The sequence below is a fragment of the Phacochoerus africanus genome, chromosome 12 (assembly GCF_016906955.1).
Source record: "Phacochoerus africanus isolate WHEZ1 chromosome 12, ROS_Pafr_v1, whole genome shotgun sequence".
NCBI lineage: Eukaryota > Metazoa > Chordata > Mammalia > Artiodactyla > Suidae > Phacochoerus > Phacochoerus africanus.
In genome coordinates this window covers 70,767,810-70,793,489 of record NC_062555.1, presented here as the reverse complement: position 1 = coordinate 70,793,489, position 25,680 = coordinate 70,767,810, and the positions used below count along the sequence as shown (strand labels likewise).

Here is a 25,680-nt window from a genome sequence, read left to right as displayed (position 1 = left end):
GAGGAGAGCCACAGTGGGAGGCCAGGGCTGGGTCTGGTCCCTGCGAGGAGCAGGGGACAAAGGGAGAGAGCGACAGAGAAAGGTAACTTTCCCACCAGTACCAACCCTTTCTCTGTGAATTCGTTTTTGGGTTTTGTGGTTTTGTTTTGTTGTTGTTGTTTAATCTTTGAAAGTGCTCCCAGGCTTTAAGATGCCTCCAAGGTGCGAGGCAGCTCAAGCCATGATTCATGGTAGGTTTATGCAGAACAGCCAACGAGCTCCTCAGTAAATGATCAAGCCAGAAGTCCGGTTATTGAACACCCTATGGAAAAAAAGAGGAAGGCCACTTTTCCCACAGTCAACACACCCTTGTAGAAGAGTCTCCGGGAACTGGGCACACAATTCTAAGGAGCTCAGAGATGGGCTGGGAATCTGAGACAGTGGTTCTCGAAATGCGGTCCCTGGACCCACAGCATCCGCGTCCTCTAGGGAGGTGTTAGCAATGCCGATTCTCAGGCCTCGACCCAAGCCTGCTGATGCAGAAACATGTGGGATGGGGCCCAGCAGCTCGGCTTCGAACAATCCCTTCAAGTGATTCTGAACACTCTGAAGCTGGAGAGCCGCTTACTTAGACTTCAAGGCAAGGGGAGCCTGCCTGGGTTAGGATGGAGAGAACGGAATGCAGCCCAAACATAAAAGCCAGAAACACAACAGAACAAGGATATTGGTCTGCAGGATGAGACGATGCAGCATAGCTGTATATCTATATTTATTTTGTATTTATATACACATTACATAATTTATATTGTATTATTTATATTCTTATCCATTTTCATAATTTCTATTATATGTATAGGTAGAGGTCTATCACTTCTGAGATGGCTGTTCATGAACCGAGTTTTATCCTAACTGGACCTGGAGATTATTTTTATGTAAACAGATATGAACCAAGCTTCTTCGTTATTTGGTTAGACCAGAAGCTTTTCCATTTTCACCTGTCACTTCACCTTTATGAGGTAGAGGCTATTATCCCCAATTATCGGATGAGGAAGTCGAAATTCTCAGAGGTTAAGTAATCTGCCCATAGCCCGCAGGCAAATAAAGACACAGTTGGAATTTGAACCTCCATCTGTCTCACCTGTGTCCACACTGCTTCCCCTGCATGCTACAAGCTAGTTCCTACGTTTGGATCCTTTAAAGCCAGGATCACCTGTCATCAGGCGCATCGGAAGGGCTTGTGACAATGCAGATTGCTGGCCCCAGAGTTTTTGATTTACTAGATCTTGAGCAAGAGGGGAGGATTCTTTGCATGTCTGACACATTTTCCCTGATGCTGCTGGTCCAGAGACCTCTCTCTGAGAACCACTCGAGTTGAACATTAACAAAGCCCTGCTGGCTGGGAATCCGACTCCTTCCCGACCCGAAGCCCCTCTCACACCCCTCCCCTCATGCTCTTTTCTGCTACAGGGAGAGATGCTGATTGCAGCCCCCTTCCTGCTGCTGCTGCTCCTCGGGGCCCCCAGGACAAGCCTCTCCCAAAAGCTCCACAAAGCCGAGACCCTCTTCAGCTGCATCAACGCAGCCCTGACTGAGGCCAAGAAGGGCCAGCTGGGCGGCGCGCCCCTGCCGAGCAAGAGAAGCTTCCCGCTCCTCCCCGGCCAAGACCCGCCCTCGGGAGCAGCCGAGGAGAAGGGGGAGGAGGAAGACAAGGAGAAGCGGCCCTTCCCTGGCTCCGGGGGGAGCGGGGGCGCCGCAAGCACCCGGTACAAGTACCTGCCCCAGCCTCAGCTCAAGGGGAGGCTGTACCAGGACAAGGCCAAGAGCGACCGGCGCACCAAGTTCACGCTGTCCCTCGACGTCCCCACAAACATCATGAACGTCCTTTTCAACATCGCCAAGGCCAAGAACCTGCGAGCCAAGGCAGCCGCCAACGCCCACCTGATGGCCCAGATTGGGCGGAGGAAGTAGACGGGCCCGCGGGAGGGCGGTCCAGGGGGAGGAGGAGGCGGGCCGGGGAGGGATGCGCCCTCGGGCCCGTCTGTAGTGACAGGCATCGGCCCTGCTTCGCAGGCCGCTCCACCCCTCAGCCCCTCTGCCCCTTCCTGCCCCCTGCCCAGCTCCCCCTCCTCTGTCCAGACGCACAGCCGTGCAGCATTGTCCCTGCTGCCCAGCTACGAGGCCACTGATGTCGCTCCCTGCCTTCCGCCTCTCCTTCCTCCTCCCCCACGGGGAAGGGCAGAGGTCACGCCCTCCTGCCCTCCACGGGGCCCTCTGATGACCCAGAAGAGGGCGTGCAGCCCCCCCTTTCGCCCACCAACCCCAGTCAAGGCCGGGAGACCAAGGACTCACCCTCCTGTCACCAGACCCCCTGCCCACCCCGCCCCGCCGTCCCCAACCCCCATCCCCACCCCATTAAAAACGATGGCTTCTCCAGTCGCTGGCTTGTTTCGGTTCCTCTTCCGTCAGCCAGCTGCCGTCAAGCCTCTGCCGGCTGGGACAGGGGACACCCACTGAGGGGAGTTACAGGGGAGTCCATTTCTGACCTCGCTCTGGGCAGGACTGGTTCCTGGAGGCCTTAGGAGCTGGGAAGAAGGGCCTGGGAAAGGCCAGATGGGCAGGGCTCTCCATGGCCTGGTCTCCGGGGCACAGCCTGGCATCTGCCACAGGGTGGGCCCCCCTGGGCTTGGTAGAAGAGGGCGCTTTCAGTTACCCCCCTTGGGACAGCCCGACCTCCCAGGGCTTGCTAGGGATTGGGCCACTAAGTCTGTAACAGGTGCTTCTGGGACCCATGTCACTGTCCAGCCCAGTGCTGGGCACCGTGGGGAGGCTGATGTGGGAGGCAAGGCCTCTGCTCTCTGGGAGTCAAAAGTCTAGGTGAACAAAGTCAAAGTGTGAAAAGCAGGGACCACCAGGGACCATCTAAGTGGTGACCTGCAAGGTGATAGCAACTAGTGTGAAAAAGCGAGGAATCTGGAGTGAGATGAGAGGGTTTAATATAACAGTCACTAAAAATGGACATCAGTAAGAATTCTGATGGCCCCTGGCTCCAAAGCCTTCTGCACAGTGATAAGTTCATAAACCCATGAAAGGACCTTCTGCACGATAAACTAAACCACATGCACACACACCAGCAACAAACCCCACCACCACCAGAAGCAAATTCCAAAGACACGTGAATGACAAGTTTGGGGAAATGTTTGCCTCTCATGTAAAAGACAAATGTCTTCTTGGTCTATAAATATATAAAGAGCTACTAAAAACTGACAAGAACAAATGCAAAAGAAAAATAATCAAGAACATGAATAGATCATAGACACACACATACACACACAAATACAAATAATCCTTAAGTGTTATGAAAACATTATAAACTTTTTTTTTGGTCTCTTTTAGGGCCACACCCACAGCATACGGAAGTTCCCAGACTAAGGGTTGAATCAGAGCTATAGCTGCCAGCCTACACCACAGCCACAGCAATGCCGGATCCAAGCTGAAACTGCAACCTACACTACAGCTCATGGCAATGCCAGATCCTTAATCTACTGAGAGAGGCCAGGGATTAAACGTGTATTCTCATGGATGCTAATCAGATTCATTTCCACTGAGCCACGATGGGAACTCCATAAACTTCATTTCTAAGAAGACAAATTGAAACTGCTCTCAGGGAGTTCCTGTCGTGGCTCAGCAGAAATGAACCCCACTAGTATCCATGAGGATGCAGTTTTGATCCCTGGCCTCATTCAGTGGGTCAATGATCTGGGTTTGCCACAAGCTGTGGTGTAGTTCGCAGATGTGGCTTGGATCTGGCATTGTTGTGGCTGTGGTGTAGGCCAGCAGATACAATTCTGATTGGACCCCTAGCCTGGGAACTTCTATATGCCACAGGTTCGGCCCTAAAAAAAGAAAAAGAAAAACCAATAAGAACAACAAAACTGCACTCAGGAGTTCGCATTGTGGCTCAGAAGGTTAAGAACCCGACATAGTGTCTGTGAGGATTCAGGTTCTGTCCCTGGCCTCGCTCAGTGGGTTAAGGATCCAGCTTTGCTAAAGCTGTGACATATAGCTGGATCCCCCATTGCTGTGGCTGTGGTGTAGGCCTGCAGATGCGGCTCTGATTCAACCCCTAGCCAAGGAACTTCCACATGCCACAGGTGTGGCCTTAAAATAAATAAATAAGGAGTTCCCATCGTGGCGCAGTGGTTAACGAATCCGACTAGGAACCATGAGGTTGCAGGTTCGGTCCCTGCCCTTGCTTAGTGGGTTAACGATCCGGCGTTGCCGTGAGCTGTGGTGTAGGTTGCAGACGCGGCTCGGATCCCACGTTGCTATGGCTCTGGCGTAGGCCGGTGGCTACAGCTCCGATTCGACTCCTAGCCTGCGAACCTCCATATGCCTCGGGAGTGGCCCAAGAAGTAGCAAAAAGACAAAAATAAATAAATAAATAAAATTTTAAAAAATAAAATAAAACAATACTTATGCAGAATTTCTCACCCATCATAGCAACACAGTGGCAGGTAGCCAGGGTTAAAGCATATTTTACTAGGCTACAGCAAGCCTGTGGGAGTCCCTGGGTGACACAGCAGGCTCTTGGGACTCAAAGATTTCACCTCAGGATTGGGACTTTCTTAAGTCCTCAGTATGCAATCATTTGTCATCTTCCCGAGGTAGAGGTTTGAATCTCTCTGTCCAGCCAATCACAGAGCACCTCCTGAGTCAGGTATGCCCCCTCTCATTCCACTGACGCTGCTCCTCAAGCTCAGCTAAGACCCCCCATATTGCCGAATTCAGGATTCAGGCCACAGCCTTCACATCTCTTGACAAAGCATCCTGCTGGACCAGCACCTGCCCCCCACACACTTTGTCCAACCTGGCTTTCAGGACACCATAGTGTTTCCTTTCTTCCCTGACAGCCCTCCCTGTGAACCTCCTTTGCAGGTTCCTTTTGCCGGTATGTTCTTCCTCCAAATGCCTGCATCCTCTCTGTGTCCCTTCCTCCAAGTCCTTGTGAAACGCCTCTTTCTCACTGAGGCCTCTGCGACCCCACCCTCCCAAACTGCACACTCCCGCCTCTGACCAGGTTGCATCATTTCACCGGAGCACCAGGGTACCAGTCACTTTAACATGATGGTTTCCTTGTCTTTCAGCCCCACCTTCACTGACACGGAAACCATAAAGGGAGGGACTGATTTGTTTGATTCAACGTTTATCCCCAGTGATCAGAACAGTGAAGAGCACATGACTGGTGCTCAGTGAATGACTCACGATACAGTTAATTAAACGAGGATTAGTAAATTTCTTGTGACAAGCCATCTGTACATATTTAGCATTTAAAGGACTGTATGCATAACATTTAAGAGTATTTGGCCTATCAGCTATAACGGAAAAAAATAAAAACCATTATAAAAAAAGAAAGAAAGAAAGAAATCGTAGAGGAAAAGGCTGACGGATAAAATGTAAAAGTTTCTGTATGTTTAAACAAAATGAGAAGATAACAACAGACACATTTAAGAAATTGTGAAAATCACAAAAAAGGAAACAGAAATGGTTAACAAAATATGAAAAAATATTCTTTTCCATGTATATATATGTATAATTGGGTTACTTTGCTGTACAGCAGAAATTAACAGAACATAGCAAATCAACTATAATAAAACTTTTTTTTTTGTCTTTTGTCTTTTTGTTGTTGTTGTTGTTGTTGCTATTTCTTGGGCCGCTCCCACGGCATATGGAGGTTCCCAGGCTAGGGGTCGAATCGGAGCTGCAGCCACCGGCCTACGCCAGAGCCACAGCAACTCGGGATCCGAGCCGCGTCTGCAACCTACACCACAGCTCAGGGCAACGCCGGATCGTTAACCCACTGAGCAAGGGCAGGGACCGAACCCGCAACCTCATGGTTCCTAGTTGGATTCGTTAACCACTGCGCTACCACGGGAACTCCCAACTATAATAAAACTTTTTTAAAAAGAGTATTTGGCCTAATGGAATCATATTCAGCCTTTTAATTCCAATATTTAAATATGCAAATTGAGTAAATATTTTATACCTGTGAACTTAAATAAAGATCTTACTAGTATATAGACAGTTTGGGACACTTAAGAATACTAATCCCCTTATTTATAGTTTAATGTATTAGATCCTAAAAGAATTACTTAGAGTACTTGGGAAAGGTTGTCAGACAAAGTTCTTAGAATAAAATAAATTTATAAATACAATCTAAAATATTTGAGATTTATCTAAGATTGCAAAGGAGGCCAAAAATTCATATATATCCCCTTTGAAAGTGATTATATAAATTTGCTAAGCTTAGAAATAAAAAGATTTATAAGCCAGGCTTAAAAGTTTAAGAAATTATTAGGATTTTAATCTTAATTTTAGTAGTTTATTATTTTTAAAAAACAAAAGCAAATTTCTAAATGGCCTTTTCTCAGTTTTCTAAATATCTTTTCACATGTGTGCGTGCGCACACACACACGCAAACACAAATACCCTCCAGAACACCAAAAAATCCTATGAATAACAATTATTTAAGCATTTCACTAGCGCCCTCCAGTGTTTGAAGAGAAAAACAACACAAGCACATAGAAGAAGATTTTACTTAGTATAAAAGCCTAATAAATGTTCAAAGCACTATGTAGGATATTCACAGGAAAAGACATGCCATCAATGAGTATTTACTGCAGTATTTTCAATATAGTGAAAAACTTCATGGTGTTTCTCCACTCCGCCTACCTCCCAGGGTCAGAGTAAATGGATTCCCAAGAGGCTACTTGGAACAAGTGACACCTGAACTGGGTTTGGAGTAGGAATTACATCACACGGTGTAAAGAGGTGGGAAGAAAAGAGAAAGCACGTGCTGGGAAGAGGGGAGCCTCCTGGTTTGAAGGGAATGCAGAAGAACACAGTGAAAAGTGATAAAGTGTCACTTCCACCAAACTGCAGTCATGGTGACAACAGCTTGAGTTGAAAACCGGCAAAGTGGTAGGTTGTTGGAATGGAGCTCTTGAAGGCCAAATCTCATCACAGTGATTCTGGTTTGCAAGGGCAGCTCCCAGCAAAGTGTCCGAAATGCAGGGGCAGTTCTGGGCTCCAGGTGGCTTGAGGAAGGTGCTAGCGTTGCACTTGAGTAAATCTCACACCAAGACCGTCAACGTTAGGCCTCCAGCCAAGGCTTTGAAGACTGTTACTTCAGCTGCCTGCCCGAACCCAAAGCACTGACCACATGGAGGCCCCCAGCGGACGGGTAAGCCCCGTAATGCAGGAGGCACCAGAAACCCACCTACAGGCCACTCAAGTGCCACACCTGCTGAATCTCCTTCACCTGGTCACCTTCCTGTCAACCAGTAGGCTAAATGTCCCAGATCTTTAAAATCTTGCTGGTGGTTTTAATGCATTTATAGCTGTTCTGTCCCTTTATTTATTTTTTTTTGGGGGGGGGCCGCCTGTGTGGCATACGGAAGTTCCCATGCTAGGGGTCAAATCAGAGCTACAGCTGCCGGCCTGCACCACAGCCACAGCCACTCAGGATCTGAGCCTCCTCTGCAACCTACACCACAGTTCATGGCAACGCTTAACCACAGAGCAAGACCAGGGATCAAATCCGAGTCCTCATGGGTATTAGTCAGGTTCATAACCCACTGAGCCATGACGGGAACTCCCGAGTCCATTTTAAATTATCACTTGTTTAAACGCGGGGCAGTTTAATACAAAAAAGTTAATCCCATTAGGTGGTTTTTGAACTTAAATCCTCAGGTGCCCCTCCATCCAAACGCCAGGGCTTCTCACTCAGCAAGTCCGCAGTGAAGCTCGAGCATCTGCATTTTTTTCCTAAACCTCTTAAATGGTTTGGATGCAGGGCTCTGCTGGCTGCGCGTCAAGAACATGTCCTCAAGGACAGAAGGGCTGAAAGAACTGACTTTGCCCTTCGGAGCTGCAGGACACACAGATTCTCACGTTTGAGACGTCCGAGAACATGCTGCTCCTTTGTTTGTACAGAGAGCAGACTGAGACCTGAAGGCCCACATCTGGAGGAAGCAAAGGATCGAAAAGAGTCATTGCTCCATCAACGCACAAGACAGCGACGTGGGGGAAATGACACATCATCCTGATGCACTGGTTTCCACCTCAGCTCCGGGGAAGGGGAACCATTCACTCTGCGGTTCCACAGACACTTGGCTGAAAAAGCAGAGAATAAAGCCAGGTTTCCATTCCAACCAAAAAGGAGGAAAAAGAAAAGATGAGACCCAGAAGTTGAAAGGACTCCAAACCTTAGAGGCTCACAGGGAGCGGGGCTGGGCGGCACCTGCGGAGGCAGGCGTGTCCGCTCGCTGTCCACACGGACCCATCTGATGAGGGTGGATCTCAGGGTCTTGCTTCACGTCCTTTTTCTTCTAATCCGGGGAACTCTACCCATCGAGAGTAGAGCATGCGCGTTGACCGGAGCGCGCAGGCGCACCTGTCGGCTGTGCATCAGAAACTCCGCCCCACTTCCTCATAGTCCTTCTCCAGGACGGCCAAGTCTTCCCTGGCCTCTTCAAACTCGCCCTCCTCCATGCCCTCCCGGATGTACCAATGCAGAAACGCTCTCTTCGCGAACATGAGGTCGAACTTGTGGCCCAGGCGGGCCCAGGCCTCCGCGACCGCCGTGGTGTTGCTCAGCATGCAGACAGCCCGCTGGGCCTCGGCCAGGTCCCCTCCTGGCACCGCCCTGGGGGGATGACCATTGATGCCCACCTTGAAGCCAGTGGGACACCAATCTACAAACTGAACGGAGTCCCTGGACTTCACGGCCGCGATCGCCGCGTTGACCTCTCTGGGGACCACGTCCCCTCTGTAGAGCAGGCAACAGGCCACGTACTTCCCCAGGCCAGGGTCGCACTTGACCAGCTGGTTGGAGCGCTGGAAGCAAGCAGCAGTGACGTCTAACACAGAGGGCTCCTCGTGGTGGGCGTTGTCGGGGGCGATGATGGGAGCAAAGCTTGTCACGGGGAAGTGTATTCTCGGGTAAGGGACCAGGTTGGTCTGGAATTCCACTAGGTCCACGTTGAGGGCCCCCTCAAACCGGAGGGAAGCCGTGATGGAGGAGACTGCCTGGCTCACCAGCCTGTTAATGCTGGCGTAAGAGGGGCATTCAATGTCAAGTTTGTGGTGGCATATGTCATAGACGGCCTCATTGTCCAGCAGGAAGGTGCAGTCTGAGTGCTCTATGGTGGGGTGCGTGGTAAGGACAGAGTTATAAGGCTCCACCACGGCAGTGGAGATCCTGGGGGCTGGGTAGACGGAGAACTCCAATTTAGTCTTCCCGCTGTATTCCAGCAAGAGCTGCTCCATTAACAGAGATGTAAGTCCCGAACCAGTGCCTCCTCCAAAGCTCCGGAAAATCAAAAATCCCTGAAGCCCGCTGCACTGTTCTGCCTGCGGAGAATAAGTGGGATGTGAGAGTTTGGCCAGATAAACCCGGAAGCAGCGGTAGTGGTCAGACACAACCAGTTCCCCCAAACAAACCAACTTTCGGAAAGGACTGGTTTTCCACTATTAACCCCACAACCCACATATTACTTTGACCCATACCTGAGTGGTGAATTCTGGAGTAGGGGAAGTGCTTTAGAGTTTTACCATAAGCAAAGCGCAAGTATTCAACTGTCTTTTGCTACCCTTCATGTGTGTACCTGTATGGGCCCTAAAATGAGTTCTTTATTGATAACAAAGAAAATGACAAGCAAAATGTTGAAGCAAGGTCATTTTCTGACCCCTCGGAAGATGTGGTAAATTTCACTTCCACACCGGATCTACTGTGCTAGTGTAAAAGGCACTGTATTCCCTAATGATTATGCCAAACACCAAAATAATTACTAGAAAAAGATTCTCCAGACACAGGTCCCTAAAGAAGAATTCGCTGTCAATAAACAGAGTAACTAGTCAGGTAGGATGTACTTTCTGTTAATTGTGACCACTGGAAAATGACTAGTTTTAGAGTGCTTTGGAAGTCTCTGATAAGATGAGCCATGAGCCAGCAGAAGCAAGAGTAGGTAGGGTCATGAACAAGAAAGAAGTCCTGCCATCTGTAACAACAGGGATGGGCCTCGTGGGTAATTAAGGGAAGTAAGCCAGAGAAAGACAAATGCTGTATCAGTTCACTTGGAAATGGCATCGAAAAGAGCCAAACTCACAGCAACAGAGTCGAGCAGTAGTCACCAGAGGCTGGGGGGAAGTGAGCTGGTGGTCGAAGGGGAGAAGCTTTCAGCCAGAAGATGCATCAGTTCTGACCATCTAGTGTACAGCACGGAGTGTAGTTATTAACACTGTCTTGTACACTCGAAAGTTGCCGAGGGCATAGATCTTAAAGGTTGTCATCACCAAAAAAGGAGGGGCCGGGATTATTCGAGGGATAGATCGTTAACTATCCTGACTGCGGTGATCGTTTGGCAAATACACGTACATCGAAGCACCGTATATTTGCACAGGGTCATGTATACCTCAGGAGAGCAGGGACAGAGTAAAATGAAACATTTCCTCCCAAATATGAAGAGACAAACCAAAGGGTCGACGGGGCTTCTGCTGCAAGCGCCGAGGCTTCCTTCCCGGTCCCTAGTAAAGAACCCTGATCAGCTCACGCATCAGGCCCCGCCCAGCTCTGAGCATGCGCAGGAGGCTCCCATGTGAGCGGTGGGGCGGGGATGGAGACGCAGGTGGAAAGGGCTGGGGCCGCCTGGGCGGGTCCCGCGGGATCCCAGCCGCTCAGGCACGGACCCTGGAAAGAGAGCGGAGCTACTTGCCAGCTTTCGGAGCCTCTCTAGCACAATTTCGATAATTTCAGGCCCCACAGTGTAGCGACCTCGGGCGTAGTTGTTTGAAGCGTCCTCCTTTCCACTCACCAGCTGCTCAGGGTGGAAGAGTGAGCGGTACCTGCCCGCGCGGATTCCGTCTGCAAGGGGAAAGGAGGGTCAGTGCCTCCACCCCATCCCGCCGCTAATCTGCTAATTTACGCAGCCCTCTCCCCCGTCTCTCTCCCACTGTCGTGGAAAAGAAATGGATTTATTTTATTTTTTTTAAAGAAGTGGATTTAAAGTGCTGAATTGGGGAGTTCCCGTCGTGGCGCAGTGGTTAACGAATCCGACTAGGAACCATGAGGTTGCGAGTTCGGTCCCTGCCCTTGCTCAGTGGGTTAACGATCCGGCGTTGCCGTGAGCTGTGGTGCAGGTTGCAGACGCGGCTCGGATCCCGCGTTGCTGTGGGTCTGACGTAGGCCGGTGGCTACAGCTCCGATTCAACCCCTAGCCCGGGAACCTCCATATGCCGCGGGTGCGGCCCAAGAAATAGCAACAACAACAAAAAAAAAGACAAAAGACAAAAAAAAAGTGCTGAATTGGCCTTCCTTAGTCTAGTATTATTCCTATAAAACTGAAAGCAACAACATCTGTCATTAATAATCATAAATACTTATTTTATAATCATTAGTAATCATTTCCCCCACAATTAGAAGATTCATTTGGCTCCTTGCTTCTTTGGGATCATTTTCAAATCTTCCCTTTTTTTCCCCTCCTCTTTTCCCGCTGCACCCGTGGCATATGAAAGTTCCCGGGACCCGGATCAAATCCGAGCTGGCATTGCGACCTATGCCATGGCTTCAGCAATGCTGGATCCTTAACCCACTGCGCTGCTCTCGGGATCGAACCAGCGCCTTCACAGAGTCAGGCGGATCATTAACCCACTTTGCCACAGCGGGAACTTCTCCTCTTTGTAAGCAGGTAATGCCAAATTTCAGGTGCTTTGTCAGAAGGTTCTAGCAACTGGCTTTCAAATCCAGGAAAAGATTTACCGTTCCGTTACAGTAGATTTGCGTGGGGAAATTAACAAGGTCTTCATTCTTTTCATCACACAGAAAAAGAAGGCTAAGCTGGGCTTCCCTGTGGGTATGTTTGTCATGCTGATCACCCCGAGTGGCCATTGAGAGAGCCTCTGCATTTGGAAAAGGGCCACATGAGCCCTTCAGATAGAGCCATGTCATCTCAAGATGCCACCCGCCGAAACCTGACTGGTTTATGTGGGTTGTGGACCTATGAGTACACCAGAGCAGAAAGCTTACGTTACCTACAACCGTCGGCTCCAGGTCCATGAAGAGTGCTCTGGGCACGTGCTTCCCAGCTCTTGTCTCGCAAAAGAAGGAATCGAAAGATGCGCCCGCAAGCTCCATTTTATGTGCCAGCCGATCCTTCCCACCGTCGAGAACAACGCCGTCGGGCTGGATCCCATGTTCCAGGCAATAGAGTTCCCAACAAGCATCCCCAATCTGGACGCCAGCTTGGCCAATGTGGACAGAAAGGCACTCCCTCTGAAATGAGCCGTACGAAGTTACAGCTTCCCCTGCTTCTTTAACCTGCTAACATGAGCTAATCGCTCAGCACGTCTGCTCATAACTAGTGCGAACCAGGCTGGCATGAGCTACATGGCTAAGGAAAACTGTCTCAGGGAGACCAAAAACCAGGGTACAGGCAAGCTTCAGGAACATCTGAGCCAGAGACTGCTGTTCGAACAACTTAAATTAAGCACCTATTATGTGGTGGTTAAGAATGAGTTAAAACATATCACATATTTTCTCACCCAGACAAAAATTAGCTACTTGTTGGAAAGGAATAAAACCAAAATGGATATACAGGCTGATACATAATAAAACCCACTGAAGTAAATTAAAGATGTTACCTTTTCATGTCTTGAGATTTTACATTTACTATTCATATGTGTTCTAAATAAGGAAAGATGTTACAAGCCTCAAAGTAGTACAAAATTTACCCAGGGAACATGCTAGAGATTTAACAACCCCAAAATGTAAAAATTCTATACCATAATAAACAAATATATTGATTATATTAAAAAGGCTTTATGGGAGCTCCCACTGTGGTGCAATGGGATTGGTGGCATCTTGGGAGTGCTGGAACAAGGGTTCAATCCCTGGCCTCGCTTAGTGGGTTAAGGATCCGGTGTTGCCGTGAGCTGTGGTGTAGATCACAGGCACGGCTTGGATCCTGCACGTTGCTGTGGCCGTGGCACAGGCCGGCAGCTGCAGCTCTGATTCAGGCCCTAGCCTGGGAACTTCCATATGCTGTGGGTGTGGCCCTAAAAAGACCAAAAAAAAAAACAAAGGACTTGTGTACAGTTCTTCATACATAAGGGCTATATATATAGGCAACTTTATATACATCAATTAAAAAATACTTGAGGAGTTCCCATCATGGCTCAATGGTTAATGAATCCAACTAGGAACCATGAGGCACTAGAAAAGACAAAAAAAAGACCCAAAAAAATAAAAAACACTTGAGACCTCTACTAGGTACATAGGCAAATGACATTAACAAATGAATTACAAAAGAAAGAGTCTAAAGCGCCCAGATTTAGGCACAATGGCTTCACAGGATCACTATTTATAAGCGTAAAAACCAAGAACCCATCTACTTAACCATTCGCCTGTCTTCAGTCACTTAAATACATCAATACAGTGGCATGTTATGCGACCTTTCAATATTTACCCCAAAAAAGCATATGACATGGGAAATGCTTGCGTTAAAATATTAAGGGAAAAGCATATGTTATATAATTGTACCAAAATATGATGTCAAGTACATTTAAAAATAAGCATACTCAACCATGAAAAAGAATTACATAACACTCTTTGCAGCCACATGGATGGACTTAGAAATTACCATACTAGGAGTTCCCGTCGTGGCGCAGTGGTTAACGAATCCGACTAGGAACCATGAAGTTGCGAGTTCGGTCCCTGCCCTTGCTCAGTGGGTTAACGATCCGGCGTTGCCATGAGCTGTGGTGTAGGTTGCAGACGCGGCTCGGATCCCGCGTTGCTGTGGCTCTGGCGTAGGCCAGAGGCTACAGCTCCGATTTGACCCCTAGCCTGGGAACCTCCATATGCCGCGGAAGCGGCCCAAGAAATAGCTAAAAAAAAAAAAAAAAAAAAAAAAAAATTACCATACTAAGTGAAGTAAATGTGAAAAAGACAAATATTATATGATATCCCTTATACGTGGAAACATGACACAATGAACTTATTTAGAAAATAAACCTATCATGGCCAAAGGGGAAGGGGGAAGAGATAATTAAGATTTAGGGGTTAGTAGACATTAAACTACGCCATACAAAATAAATAAACAACAAGGTCCTACTCATAGTACAGGAAGCTACATTCAGTGTCTTGTAATAAACCAGGGTGGAGAACGTGTATGTGTAACTGAATCACTTTACACCAGAAACTTACACAACTTTGTAAATCACTTAGACTTCAATAAGTAAAATAAAAATAAGCCTAGAACAAAGCCTTTAAATGCACCAAAATATTAACTCTAGTTATATCTGGGTAGTGATTTTTTTTTTCCTATTTAAACCTTCCTACTTCCCTTCACCGTCATCAGCCTCCACTCTCCTCTTCCACTTTTAAATCACTATTCCCTTTTATTTTTTTAAAGCGAACACCTTTTTCTCCCTGTAATTTCCTGTAATTTAAATATCTACGCGTGGAAAAGTTAAAACTAAAAATCTAAAGGGACAGCAATTGCCGACTTAAATATTGTGGTTTGAGAGCCAATGGTCACGGAACAAATCTAGGCAGAGGGTCTTACAGGATGAGAAACCTGTTCTTTGCATCATCAGGCCCCTTCAAGCTGTGTGCCTGATATGCTGATAGGGAGCCCCCTTGTCTGTGCACAGCTGCCCTTTCTCAAGATCTGAGACTGAGCAACCAAAAGACCAAGGCGGGGAGGAGGGAGCTTGGCGGGTCACACCCCTGCAATCTGACCCGGACCCTGATCGGCCTCAGCCACAGCCACACAAACCCTGTACTTTGTCTCCTGGATTCACAGGGCACAGCACAGCCCGGTCTCTGCTTTACAAGGAATTCAGGTTCATGACTTGCATAGAACTTCCCTCTTGTTGCTTTTCTATGCAACTATGACTCGCATGACAAAGGCAGTAAACTCAATTCAAGAAGCACTTCACTTAGAACCAAGCACTTTTCCAACCTCTACCTGGAACAGAAACATCCAAAGGGCACCCCCCCATCTCCAAAGCAGAGTCCATTCCTCATCCCTCCTGATGGACTTCAAATGACCCCAGTACATTGCCTGCTGTAATCAGATAAAAACTTACCTAAAGCGTGGTCAGTTTTAAAAACTTAAAAGGGGGGCTCCCTTGTTTCTACATCATTAAAGCCTCTTACATGTAGATTTCTCTCACCTCCCTCCCTGGCTGTTTACCACCCAGGCCACGGGGCATATACACCGTGGCCACGGGGCACTTACAATATTCGCAGTATAAACAGTCACCGACATGAAAACAACCACTGCTCATCGTGGGGACTGTTCCCCAAGTGGTTCGGACATAGGAGTAAAACTGAGCTTTTTGAACTTGGCAGGAATGCTTGACCCAAAGAAGGATCGAGAAGTAGACGAATTTATCTCATAGCTGTGTCCCCCTTATTCTCATCTTATTCTTCTCTTAGCCTTTCATCCTTCCCAAACTGCCCATTAAGATATTAGTCGTACTATTAAATAAGACTGTAAAATAGCCCTAAATATCAATTAATAGATGCTGCTTTAAAGCATATGGGAATTGCTAGGACAGCCAAATTTTTTTTTTTTTTTGGCTGTGCCCACTGCATGCAGAAATTCCCAGGCTTGGGATCGAACCCTAACCACAACAGTGACCAGAGCACAGAAGTGACAACACCAAGTCCTTAAACTCTAGGCTACCAGGGAACTCCAAGGACAGCGCAGCTTTCTAATTCCCTTTTTATTTGGGGATAAATCTGAATTGTAGATTCATGTGCAGTTGTAAGAAATAATACAGAAACAGCTTGTGGCCCCCTTGCCCATTTTCCCCCAGTGGAAATCACACCCAGATCACACCCAGAACAGCAAAATTGGTAAGTCAGGAGCGACCACTTCCATTCCTGCAAGGACCCTTCATGTAGGAAGGCATAATTTTTAAGAACCAAACAATATAAAACTTCCTTAAAATGTTGGAAAGAGAGTCTAGTGGGGTGAGAAGAGCAAAGATGAAAAAACAGTTTGAATGCTTGCTTCCATTTAAGAATTAGAAATTCTAAGATAACTAAAAATTCTAAGATAACTGGAACATAGGAGGTTACACTGTTGGCAGGAATATAAATTGGTGCAGCCACTGTGAAAAACAATATGGAGGTTTCTCACAAAACTAAAAATATAACCGTCATATGATCCAGCAATTCCACTCCTGGGTACATGTTCAAAAAAAGCAAAAATACTAATCCAAAGGATACATGTACCTCGGTGTTCATAGCAGCCTTATTTACAATCGCCAAGATGTGGAAGCAACCTAAGTGTCCATAAACAGATGATAAAGAAGATGTGAGATAGATAGATAGATGATAGATAGATAGATAGAGATACCACACACACAATGGAATACTACTCAGCCATCAAAAATGAAATTTTGCCATATGCAGCAATATAAGTGGACTCGGAAGGCATGATGCTCAGTGAAATAAGTCAGACAGAGAAAGTCAAATGCTATATGATGGCATCCACGTGGAATTTTTTTTAAAAGTACAAGAAACTAGTGACTATAAAAAAAAACAAGCCAACTCACAGATACAGAGAAGAAACCAGTGGTGACCAACGAGGAGAGGGAAGGGGGGAGAGGGATAAAAAGGCACAAACTATTAGCTATAAAATAAGCTGCAAGGATATACGGTACAACACCGGGCACAGAGCCAACATTTCGTAGTAACTCTAACTGGAGTATGACCTTTGAAAATCGCCCATCACTGCACTGTACGCCTGTACATACATACTGTACAACAACTCCCTGCCAATTAACAAGAGAGTAAAAGGAAAGCGACTCTTAAAAAGTGGTCCCCAAATAGAATTAGTGTCAGTTACTGTATTCCTTATTGTTCCCAAAGAACTAGACTCAAGAGAGGACGAGATAGAGGTGCCCTCTCTTCCCCCTGCCACACCTTTATGAGCTTAGCAAGGCTGACATGGGTCTGAAGTCCCCAGAAACTCTGAAAGCATAACTAAAAGCGAAGCAATTGATTTCTACAGAAGAATTGGCACTCGGTCTAAAGTGAATATAAAAACTAAGGAAAGAGAGGATTTTGCCTCAGGGCTTCCATTAGAGGCAGGGGACAATTACATATCAATGAAGCTTTTCCTAAAAGCAGTAGAATTATAGATGAACAGATGAGATTCAAAGATTCAAATCTGGAGTTCCCGTCATGGCGCAGTGGTTAATGAATCCGACTGGGAACCATGAGGTTGCAGGTTCAATCCCTGGCCTCACTCAATGAGTTAAGGATCTGGCGTTGCTGTGGCTCTGGCGTAGGTTGGTGGCTACAGCTTCGATTAGTCCCCTAGCCTGGGAACCTCCATACATCGTGGGAGTGGCCCTAGAAAAGGCAAAAAGGCAAAAAAACAAACAAACAAAAAAAACAAAGATTCAAATCTGATCCCAACACGGGTCTATCGGAAGAAACAAACATCTCTTTAAAAATTGTCTTCTCATATTAAGAATCTATAAAGAATTGTTTGATGGGGAAAAGAGACAAATCTGAGGAATCAAATTTGCTCCCACTGTTGATGGCAATATCATCAATAACATACAAGTGCCAAAGCCACTTACCATGCTGCTCTGAAGGTGCCCTGCTGCCCCGCGGTAATGACAGGAGCCCGCCCAGGTAAGCTTTATAACAGGGCAGGAAATGACTCCACCTGAGGCCTGAGAGGCCAGCTGCACTTAAAGCAGCATAGCCTCTTTTCAGCTTTTCAGTTCTCTGGTGTCGAAGGAGCTGTGCTGGGCCTGACACCCTGTGATAAAGTCTATGCACCACTGGGCATGAATTTGCTAAAGTTTATCCCAGTCTGCTTCCAACTTCTCAGACCTAGGTTGAAAATAACATATATATATTTTTTTTTTTTTTTTTTTTTGTCTTTTGTCTTTTGGTTGTTGTTGTTGTTGCTATTTCTTGGGCCACTCCCGCGGCATATGGAGGTTCCCAGGCTAGGGGTTGAATTGGAGCTGTAGCCACCGGCCTACGCCAGAGCCACAGCAACGCGGGATCCGAGCCGCGTCTGCAACCTACACCCGTCTGCAACCTGCACCACAGCTCAGGGCAACGCCGGATCGTTAACCCACTGAGCAAGGGCAGGGACCGAGCCCGCAACCTCATGGTTCCTAGTCGGATTCGTTAACCACTGCGCCACGACGGGAACTCCTATATAGTTTTTAAAATCCCCCTCTCAGAGTTCCCATTATGGCTCAGTGGTTAATGAATCCAACTAGGAGCCATGAGGTTGTGGGTTCGATCCCTGGCCTCGTCGGATTAAGGATCCGACGATGCTGTGAGCTGTGGTGTAAGTCGCAGACAGGGCTCGGATCTGGCGTTGCCGTGGCTGTGGTGTAGGCCAGCAGCTGTAGCTCCAATTAGACCCCTAGCCTGGGAACCTCCATGTGCCACAGGTGCAGCCCTAGAAGGACAAAAAGAAAAAAAAAGAACAAAGAAAAAAATCCCTCTCTCGTATTAAGAATGTATGAAGGGGAGTTCCTGTTGTGGCTCATCAACTTAGGAACACGACTAGAATCCATGAGGTTGCAGGTTCAATCCCTGGCCTTGCTCAGTGGGTTGAGGATCTGGCGTTGCCGTGAACTGTGGTGTAGATCGCAGATGGGGCTCGGATCCAGCGCTGCTGTGGTTGTGGTGTAGGTTGGCGGCTGCAGCTCTGATTTGACCCCTTGCCTGGGAACCTCCATATGCCGCACACATGGCCCTAAAAAACAAACAAACAAAAAAAACGGTTAAGTGTCCGCTGTTGTCACTGCAGCAGTTTGGGTCACTGCTGTAGCTCGGGGTTGATCCCTGGCCCCAGAACTTACACATGCGGCCAAGAAAAAAAAAACATCTAAGAACACCAGCAAATGCATCACTTGGTAAGCAGTTTTACAAAGTTTGATTTATTTGATTAATGTAAGGGAGTGGATTTTAGAATAACCGACTTACATATTTTTTTTTCTCTTTAGGGCCACACCTGCGGCATATGGAAGTTCCCAGGCTAGGGTTGGAATCGGAGCTGCAGCCACTAGCCTACACCACAGCCACAGCAACACTAGATCCAAGCCGCATCTCTGACCTGCACTGCAACTTGTGGCAATGCAGGATCCGTAACCCCCTTAGTGAGGCCAGGGATCAAACTGGCATCCTCATGGATACTAGTCAGGTTCTTAACCCGCTGAGCCACAGTGGGAACCCTGGCTTACATGGTGATTTATACTAGAATACCAGTTGTGGAATGTATGTACTATCAGCCTACGTAATGACTGGTGTCATTGCCTGTGGCTAGAGACTTGGGGAATAATCTTTGAGGAAATTCTCCCAAAGCACATTTGTCCGTCTGTGGATGTAAAGCTGCGGTTAGAGAGACATGTGGGTATCGTTTAGTTCCAATTAAGATACCGGGAATAGCTTCTCTGGGAGGGAAATCTGGAGCCTGATTTTATGCATGTGGAAACTGAACCATAAATGATTTCCTCGAACCCTGTCCTGAAGAATATATTAATGGAGGGGACAGGTGGCCTAGGGCTGAGGAAAGAAGATGGAGGGAACATTTGTGTGTGCTCAGCACTGTCCAAGGCAGAGCAAGACGGGGCGTTCAGACAGCAGAAAGTCGATCTCTCATAAAATCAAGACGGTGCACCAGACCTTCCTGTGTCTTGAACAGTCAACCCTCAGAAGCGTCCATTCCTCTTTGCTCCCTCCGTCTATGGTACCCAGCCATTTTCCTGATTACAGCTTGCTTTCTACTCATTGCTTTCCTAGAATCTAGCCCAGAGCCTGGCATTTTAGAGTAGGAATTCCATACATACTTGTGTGTGATTGAACAGAAGAGTAAGTTCCCGAGTGTCTGAAAATTGCAAAGGGAGCTCTGCCTAAAATGACAGGATCCACGTCCCCGACAAGAAATCCCTCCCCACCGAGAATCGCCACATCAACATCCTGGATTACTTACCCCTCTGGGAACTGATGATCACAAGGTCCCGAGGGACAGTCATCCGTTCTTGTACCGTCAAAGAGCTAAGGACAGACTCCAACCTCTGCAGATCTCAAGTGCTAGGCTGAAAGGATGAAATTGCCCTTTCTGGGACTAGAAAGGTCCGATGTGAGGGATTCCACACTGCACAGTTTAAACCCCTCAATCCTAGGAAGCTCTCTCTAGGTGGAGACCAACTGCCTGGACCACATTTTTGTACTGTTTCATTCTAACCGCTAAAGAGCAGTACTTTCTTAATGGGGGGCGGGGTAGAATAGAGTTGGTTCTTAGCTACAGGCATTTTCCTCTCTAATTTTTTACCCTTTTTAACACAAAAACATTTTTCCTTGTGCCATAATTGTAGTGCAAGTTCAGTACCTCATGGGTTTAAAAAAGTACACGGGAAAGTAAGAAAGAGAGAAAAAAGAAGGAAGAAAGGAAAGAAGAAGGAAGGAAGGAAGGAAGGAAGGAAGAAAGAAAAAAGAAAGAAAGAAAGAAGAAAGAAAGAAAGAAAGAAAGAAAGAAAGAAAGAAAGAAAGAAAGAAAGAAAGAAAGGTTAAATTTTTTTTGCTTGTTTTTTAGGGCCACACCTGTGGCATATGGAGGTTCCCAGGCTAGGGGTGTAATTGGAGCTGCAGCTGCTGGCTTGCACCACAGCCACAGCAACACCAGATCCCAGTCGCATCGTCAACCTACACCACAGCTCACAGATCCTTAACCCACTGAGCCAGGGCCGGGGATCAAACCCTCATCCTACATGGATGCTCGTCGGGTTTGTTACTACTGAGCCACAAGAGAAATTGGAGAATTTTCAATACTTAAAGTCTGAGCACCTCGAGACATTTGAATACTTGGATTTCATCTTTTTCCTCTGCTAAAGCTCTAAAATGAATATACTAAATATACCACTGTGGTCCAGATTTTTCTTTAGAAATTACAATATGCTCTTCTATTACACACTTCCCCGTTAACTTACATTGGCTGAAAGTATCCTTTCCAGTGGCTCGACCATAATTCCTCATTTTCCTATTACTATTTATTTAGATCATCTTTGTTTTACCGGGTCTTATGAACACCAGTGCCCTCAACATCTTCATGTTGTCGGGGAAACAAAACTTTACTTCTAGCCTTTTGGAGTATCCAGCTGGGCATGAGAAGATCAGAAGAGCCAACAGGGGAGCCCCCACAGGAAAACAAATACCAAAGAAGTAGCAAAACTTTAGTGATGACTACTAGGTTGGACGATGAGAGGGAATTATGGAAAAGTAACTAAAACACGTGGGGAGACCAAAAGAAGATAAGAGTTATTTAAACAAGGTCTGTCTGGACAGAATTCTCTGTCCGCTGACCCCACCCCTATCTCTGGTGATAAGGGCCCCTTATCTCTGGGGAGAGGGGCAGCTCGGCTGTCTCTCACGTGGGAGGTTTCTCTCCTGATTGGTTTCTTCAGGTGCCTGCCGCTCAAAATAATCCTACGGCTAAAGTAGCATTTTTGGGGGTGGCAAATCCTGGCTCCATCAATGTATACGTAATTTTACTCCTTATGCTAGATTCTCAGAAATGGAATGATAGTGTCACAATAAAGGTTATTTTTAAAGGCCTTGACACATACAAAGCAATATTTTCAACCGAAGAATAGGCTATTTAGCATTTGCCTTTTTTATTTGAGAGGGTCCTTTAAGTGACATGGCGCCCTTTGCTGCTTTCTCAGAATTAGAGGATGAAGGCACTTTCACCTCTCTTTTGCTGAGGAGCTGCTGCCTCTTCTGCATTGGGACATGATCAGACTTTACCGGTTTCCTGGAAACGGCGTTGAGAACACATTTCCATCGCCTTTGGTAATAGGGGATTTATCTCACATGATTAATTCAGCACGTACACGCCGCATTTTAGGTGATGGCTTTCAACCTCTCTTCTCCCCCACAAGCTAAGAAAGATCTAAAATGCTTCCAATTTGTCTTGGCCTCTGGTGAAAGCCCTAATGAACACTGAATAGTCCCCAGGCCTTGGGGATTTAGGAGAGGCGTCAGAACTAAATCCGGGGCCATCCGGACTTATCAGCAGATTTATCAGCAGAGCCCTCCCCTTCGATCCTCCTCCGGTCCGAGGGGAGGGGGCGGGACTCCGCATTTCCTAGCAACCGCGCGCCGTCCCCTGATTGGCTGGTCGCCGCGCGGCCGCCATTTTCAAACCCCGGAAGATGGCGGCGGCGGTGGCGCCCTCCTGACAGGAACCCCGCTCCGGGCCGCAGCGGTCGGGCGCCGTGCGGCTCCCTGCCGGCCTCCCGGGCAGCCGGCCACCGCGCTCCCCTCCCCGCGCCATGGAGTCCGAGCCGGAGAACCAGGAGCAGAGCCGGCCGCGGAGGCGAAGCCGCCGGGCCTCGGGGCTCAACGCGGGCGGCGCCGCGGAGCTGTCGGCGGACACCCCCGGGCCGGGGCCGGACGGCAGGTGAGCGCAGGGGCGGCGGCGCCTGGGGACCCGGCGTCGGGGCGAGCGGGGGGAGGGCAGGGCCGGGCCGGGCGGCTTACGCTCCCTCCTCTCCTCCGCCCCCTCCCCGGCCTTCCTTCTCCTCTCTTTCCCCCGCCGCCGCCTCTCCTCCCTCCTCCGCTTCTTTTCGTCCCCTTCCCGTACTGACCTCCCTCCAGGATTTCCCCTTCCTCGTCCCTCCTCTTCTTCCCCCTCCTCCCTCCCCCTCCTCCCTCCCCCTCCTCCCCCTCCCCCTCCTCCCCTCCCCCTCCTCCCCTTCCCCTCCTCCCTCCCTGTCCCCCTCCTCCCCCCTCCCCCTCCTCCCTCCCTGTCCCCCTCCCCCCTCCAGGATTTCCCCTTCCTCGTTCTCCTCCCTCCTCTCTCCCCTCCTCCCTCCCCCTGTCCCGCCCCCTTCCCTGTCCCCTCCCCCTCCTCCCTCCAGGATTTCCCCTTCCTCGTCCTCCTCCCTCTTCTTCCCCCTCCTCCCCTCCCTCCTCCACTTCTTATCGCCCCCTCCCTCTCCCCTCCTCCCTCCTGTATCTTCCCTTCCTCCCCCTCCTCCCTCCCTCCCCCCTCCTCTTCACGTCGGGTCTCCCCTCGTATTTCCCTTTCCTTGTCCTCTCCCCCCCCCCCCCGCCCACCTCCTCCCTTCACCGCCCCCCAGGTCCGCTCAGCACACCCTGCAGGTGGCAGGTTTCGGGCTGGCTTTGGGACGCTTCCGAAAGGCCAGCATGGAGCTGCAGGATCGGGGGTGGGGGGGAGGGGAGTTGTCACTGGAGCCGGGCGACGTCTAACACACACCAGGCTTCCAGCCTAAAAGCCAGCCTTAAACGGAGAGTGTTGCCGAGGCCAGAGTCCCTGTTCCGGGGCCTGGCCCGTCGGTGGTCAGAGCGCCGCTCAGGGCGCCAGCCTCCTGGGTGAAGAGACCCAGAAGGACGGACGCCGGCTTTTTAGCTGCTGACCCATTTCACGTTGGGTCCGGTGTGTCTGCAAAGGGAGGACGCGAGCCGGCGGCTTCCGAGGCCGCGTCGGGAGGCGATGCTGCTCCAGCTCGGCAGGGGAGCTGCGAGTGGAGGTGGCGGGCTGCAGGGCTTGCTCGCCGCCCGAGTGTTCATCGCTGGGGTTGTGTCCTGAGCCGTCCGGGGTGACACTGGCACCCACTTCTGCGAGTTGGAACGTCAGTGAGGTTAGGCCACCGAGAGCTCTCAACAAATGCTACCTGTTACTCGTCGATTCCTCTAAGAATAATTCCACATCCGCTCCATCTTTTCAGAAGTTCCTACGGTCCGCTCACATTATTATTTCAGATACACTATAGGACCTTACATAATTTACATTCCAGTCCTGCCTGGATGTGCCAATCCCTTTTTTGAGAGAAAGGAAAACACCTAAATAACAAGGCGTTTATAAACTCATTGTACGTTGTGGTTCCGTGCAGAGCTAGACGTTTTCATGAGATAATTGCTTTTGTTTGTTTGTTTGTCTTTTTGCCTTTTCTAGGGCCGCACCCGCAGGCGTTGGGAGGTTCCCAGGCTAGGGGTCTAATTGGAGCTACAGCTACAGTAACGCCAGATCTGAGCCACGTCTGCAACCTACACCGCAGCTCACGGCAACGCCAGATCCTTAACCCACTGAGCGAGCCCAGGGATCGAACCCACAACCTCATGATTCTTAGTTGGATTCGTTAACCACTGAGCCATGATGGGAACTCCCGGATAATTGCTTTATATTTTGAAGTTTAGGATAGTCCTTGCCTGAAACCTTTATACCGATTACAGGCTGTGTGTAAGAAGTAGTAAAAGAGCAGAGAGGCTGAGAAATCGGAGTATCAGGAAAGCCTGGTTAAGGGAGAAAGGAACATAGAATTTCAAAAACCTGTAGCAGAGGCGGTGTTAAATTCATTCTGCATGCATTCAGTAATGCTTTTGAGCCGCTGCCTTGTGCCAGGCATTACTGTAGAAACAGGGATTCTGGTGAACAGATGGAGTAAGTCCCTGCTCTCACGAAGCTTAAGTTCTGGTTGGAGATGAAATCAGTAATGAAATAAATAATAAAACATCAGGTGGGCATACAGTGAAGAGACCTAAGGCCTGGTAGGGGGATAGAGACAAGGAGAGAGCGATGTTGCTCTTTTTTAAAAGATCACAAGGAAAAGTCTCTCTCCTGATAATACTGCCATTTAATCAGAAATCTGGAGAAATTAAGGAACTAAGCCATGTGACTGTTTGGAGAAAAAGGCAGTAAATGCAGAAGCTTTGAATTAGAGTCCTATTTGGTATGTTCAAGGACTGCAGGGAAGCCAGGATGACTGGAGTGGAGTGAAATAAAGGGGAGAAAGGTAGGCGATGTGGTCGAGGGGTGACTGGGGCCAGATCCGGTAGTACGAGTAGACCGCGCAAAAAGGGGCTTTAACCTCGAATCCGTGATGGGGAAGCAGAAGGAAATGATGTGATCTATATTGTAAAAGAATCCTTGCTTATGTGTGGCAAGGATACAAATTGAGGAAACCAGTTAACAGGTTATCACATTTGAGCCATCTGAGTGCTAGACGTGGTGGAAAATATTCCTTTTAGAATGTGTTTTGAAAATACAGCTGACAGGATTTGCAGATGGATTAAATATGGAGTTGAGAGAAATAGAGGAATGAAGAATGAGTCCACGGTTTTTGGTCTGAGCACCAGAAGGTTGGGTTTCCATGTTCTCTGAAAGGAAAGACCAGGGGGGGAAGTTTGCTTTGGGATATATTCTGAGATTCCTGCTAAGGAATTCATCACATTTTTTTTCCTTTTTCTTTTTTTTTCTTTTTTTCTCTTTTTTAAAAAAACTTTTATTGAAGCATAACGGTCAAGTGAAAGAGTGCATGCATCGTGTTTTGCTTGGTGAAATTTCATAAAGTGAACACATCTGTGTCACCAGGGATAAATTGGGTTAGCAGCAAATAGATTGAAATCATAGCACTGGGAAGTCATCTAGGTAGTGAGTCTAAATGAAGAAGAGCTTGGGGATCAAACCCTGAGGCCCCCCCAGCCCTCCCATCTAAGGTCAGGGTAATGAGGATGCTTAGGAGCAGCTGGTGAAGCAAGAAAGAACCAAGTGAGATCAGTGTCCAGGAGGCAAACTGTACAGCATGGGGACCAAGTTACACATACATGTATACGTACTTTTTTCTCCC

The 25,680-nt window shown here is 48.2% G+C and overlaps 3 protein-coding genes across 3 annotated transcripts in view; 2 read left to right on the top strand and 1 right to left on the bottom strand.

Annotated features, from left to right (window-relative positions):
* The first annotated feature begins 1,452 nt into the window (after positions 1-1,452).
* UCN3 (urocortin 3) lies at positions 1,453-1,947 on the top strand. Its single transcript, XM_047755367.1, has one exon. The coding sequence runs from the start codon at positions 1,453-1,455 to the stop codon at positions 1,945-1,947; it is 495 nt and encodes a 164-aa protein (XP_047611323.1).
* A 5,658-nt stretch (positions 1,948-7,605) lies between these two features.
* On the bottom strand, positions 7,606-22,364 carry TUBAL3 (tubulin alpha like 3). Its single transcript, XM_047754651.1, has 4 exons — positions 22,191-22,364; positions 12,067-12,352; positions 10,748-10,900; positions 7,606-9,386 (listed from the first exon to the last, which is right to left on the bottom strand). Exons 1-4 carry the CDS (start codon positions 22,362-22,364, stop codon positions 8,446-8,448), a joined length of 1,554 nt encoding a protein of 517 aa, XP_047610607.1. The 3' UTR covers positions 7,606-8,445.
* Positions 22,265-25,680, top strand: part of NET1 (neuroepithelial cell transforming 1) — a 47,679-nt gene continuing 44,263 nt past the window's right edge. The window contains exon 1 of the mRNA XM_047754746.1: positions 22,265-22,490. Within this exon, the coding sequence (XP_047610702.1) occupies positions 22,363-22,490 (128 nt within the window). The 5' untranslated portion in view covers positions 22,265-22,362. The remainder of the gene's footprint in view (positions 22,491-25,680) is intronic.

Coding starts and splice junctions, on each gene's coding strand:
- TUBAL3 (XM_047754651.1), bottom strand. CDS start 22,364: ATGGCGCGGGGAGGGGAGCGCGGTGGCCGGCTGCCCGGGAGGCCGGCA. Junction 12,353..22,190: donor GACCAGCCAATCAGGGGACG/GCGCGCGGTTGC, acceptor TCATGTTAGCAG/GTTAAAGAAGCAGGGGAAGC. Junction 9,387..10,747: donor GAGGCTCCGAAAGCTGGCAA/GTAGCTCCGCTC, acceptor CTCCGCAGGCAG/AACAGTGCAGCGGGCTTCAG.
- UCN3 (XM_047755367.1), top strand. CDS start 1,453: ATGCTGATTGCAGCCCCCTTCCTGCTGCTGCTGCTCCTCGGGGCCCCC.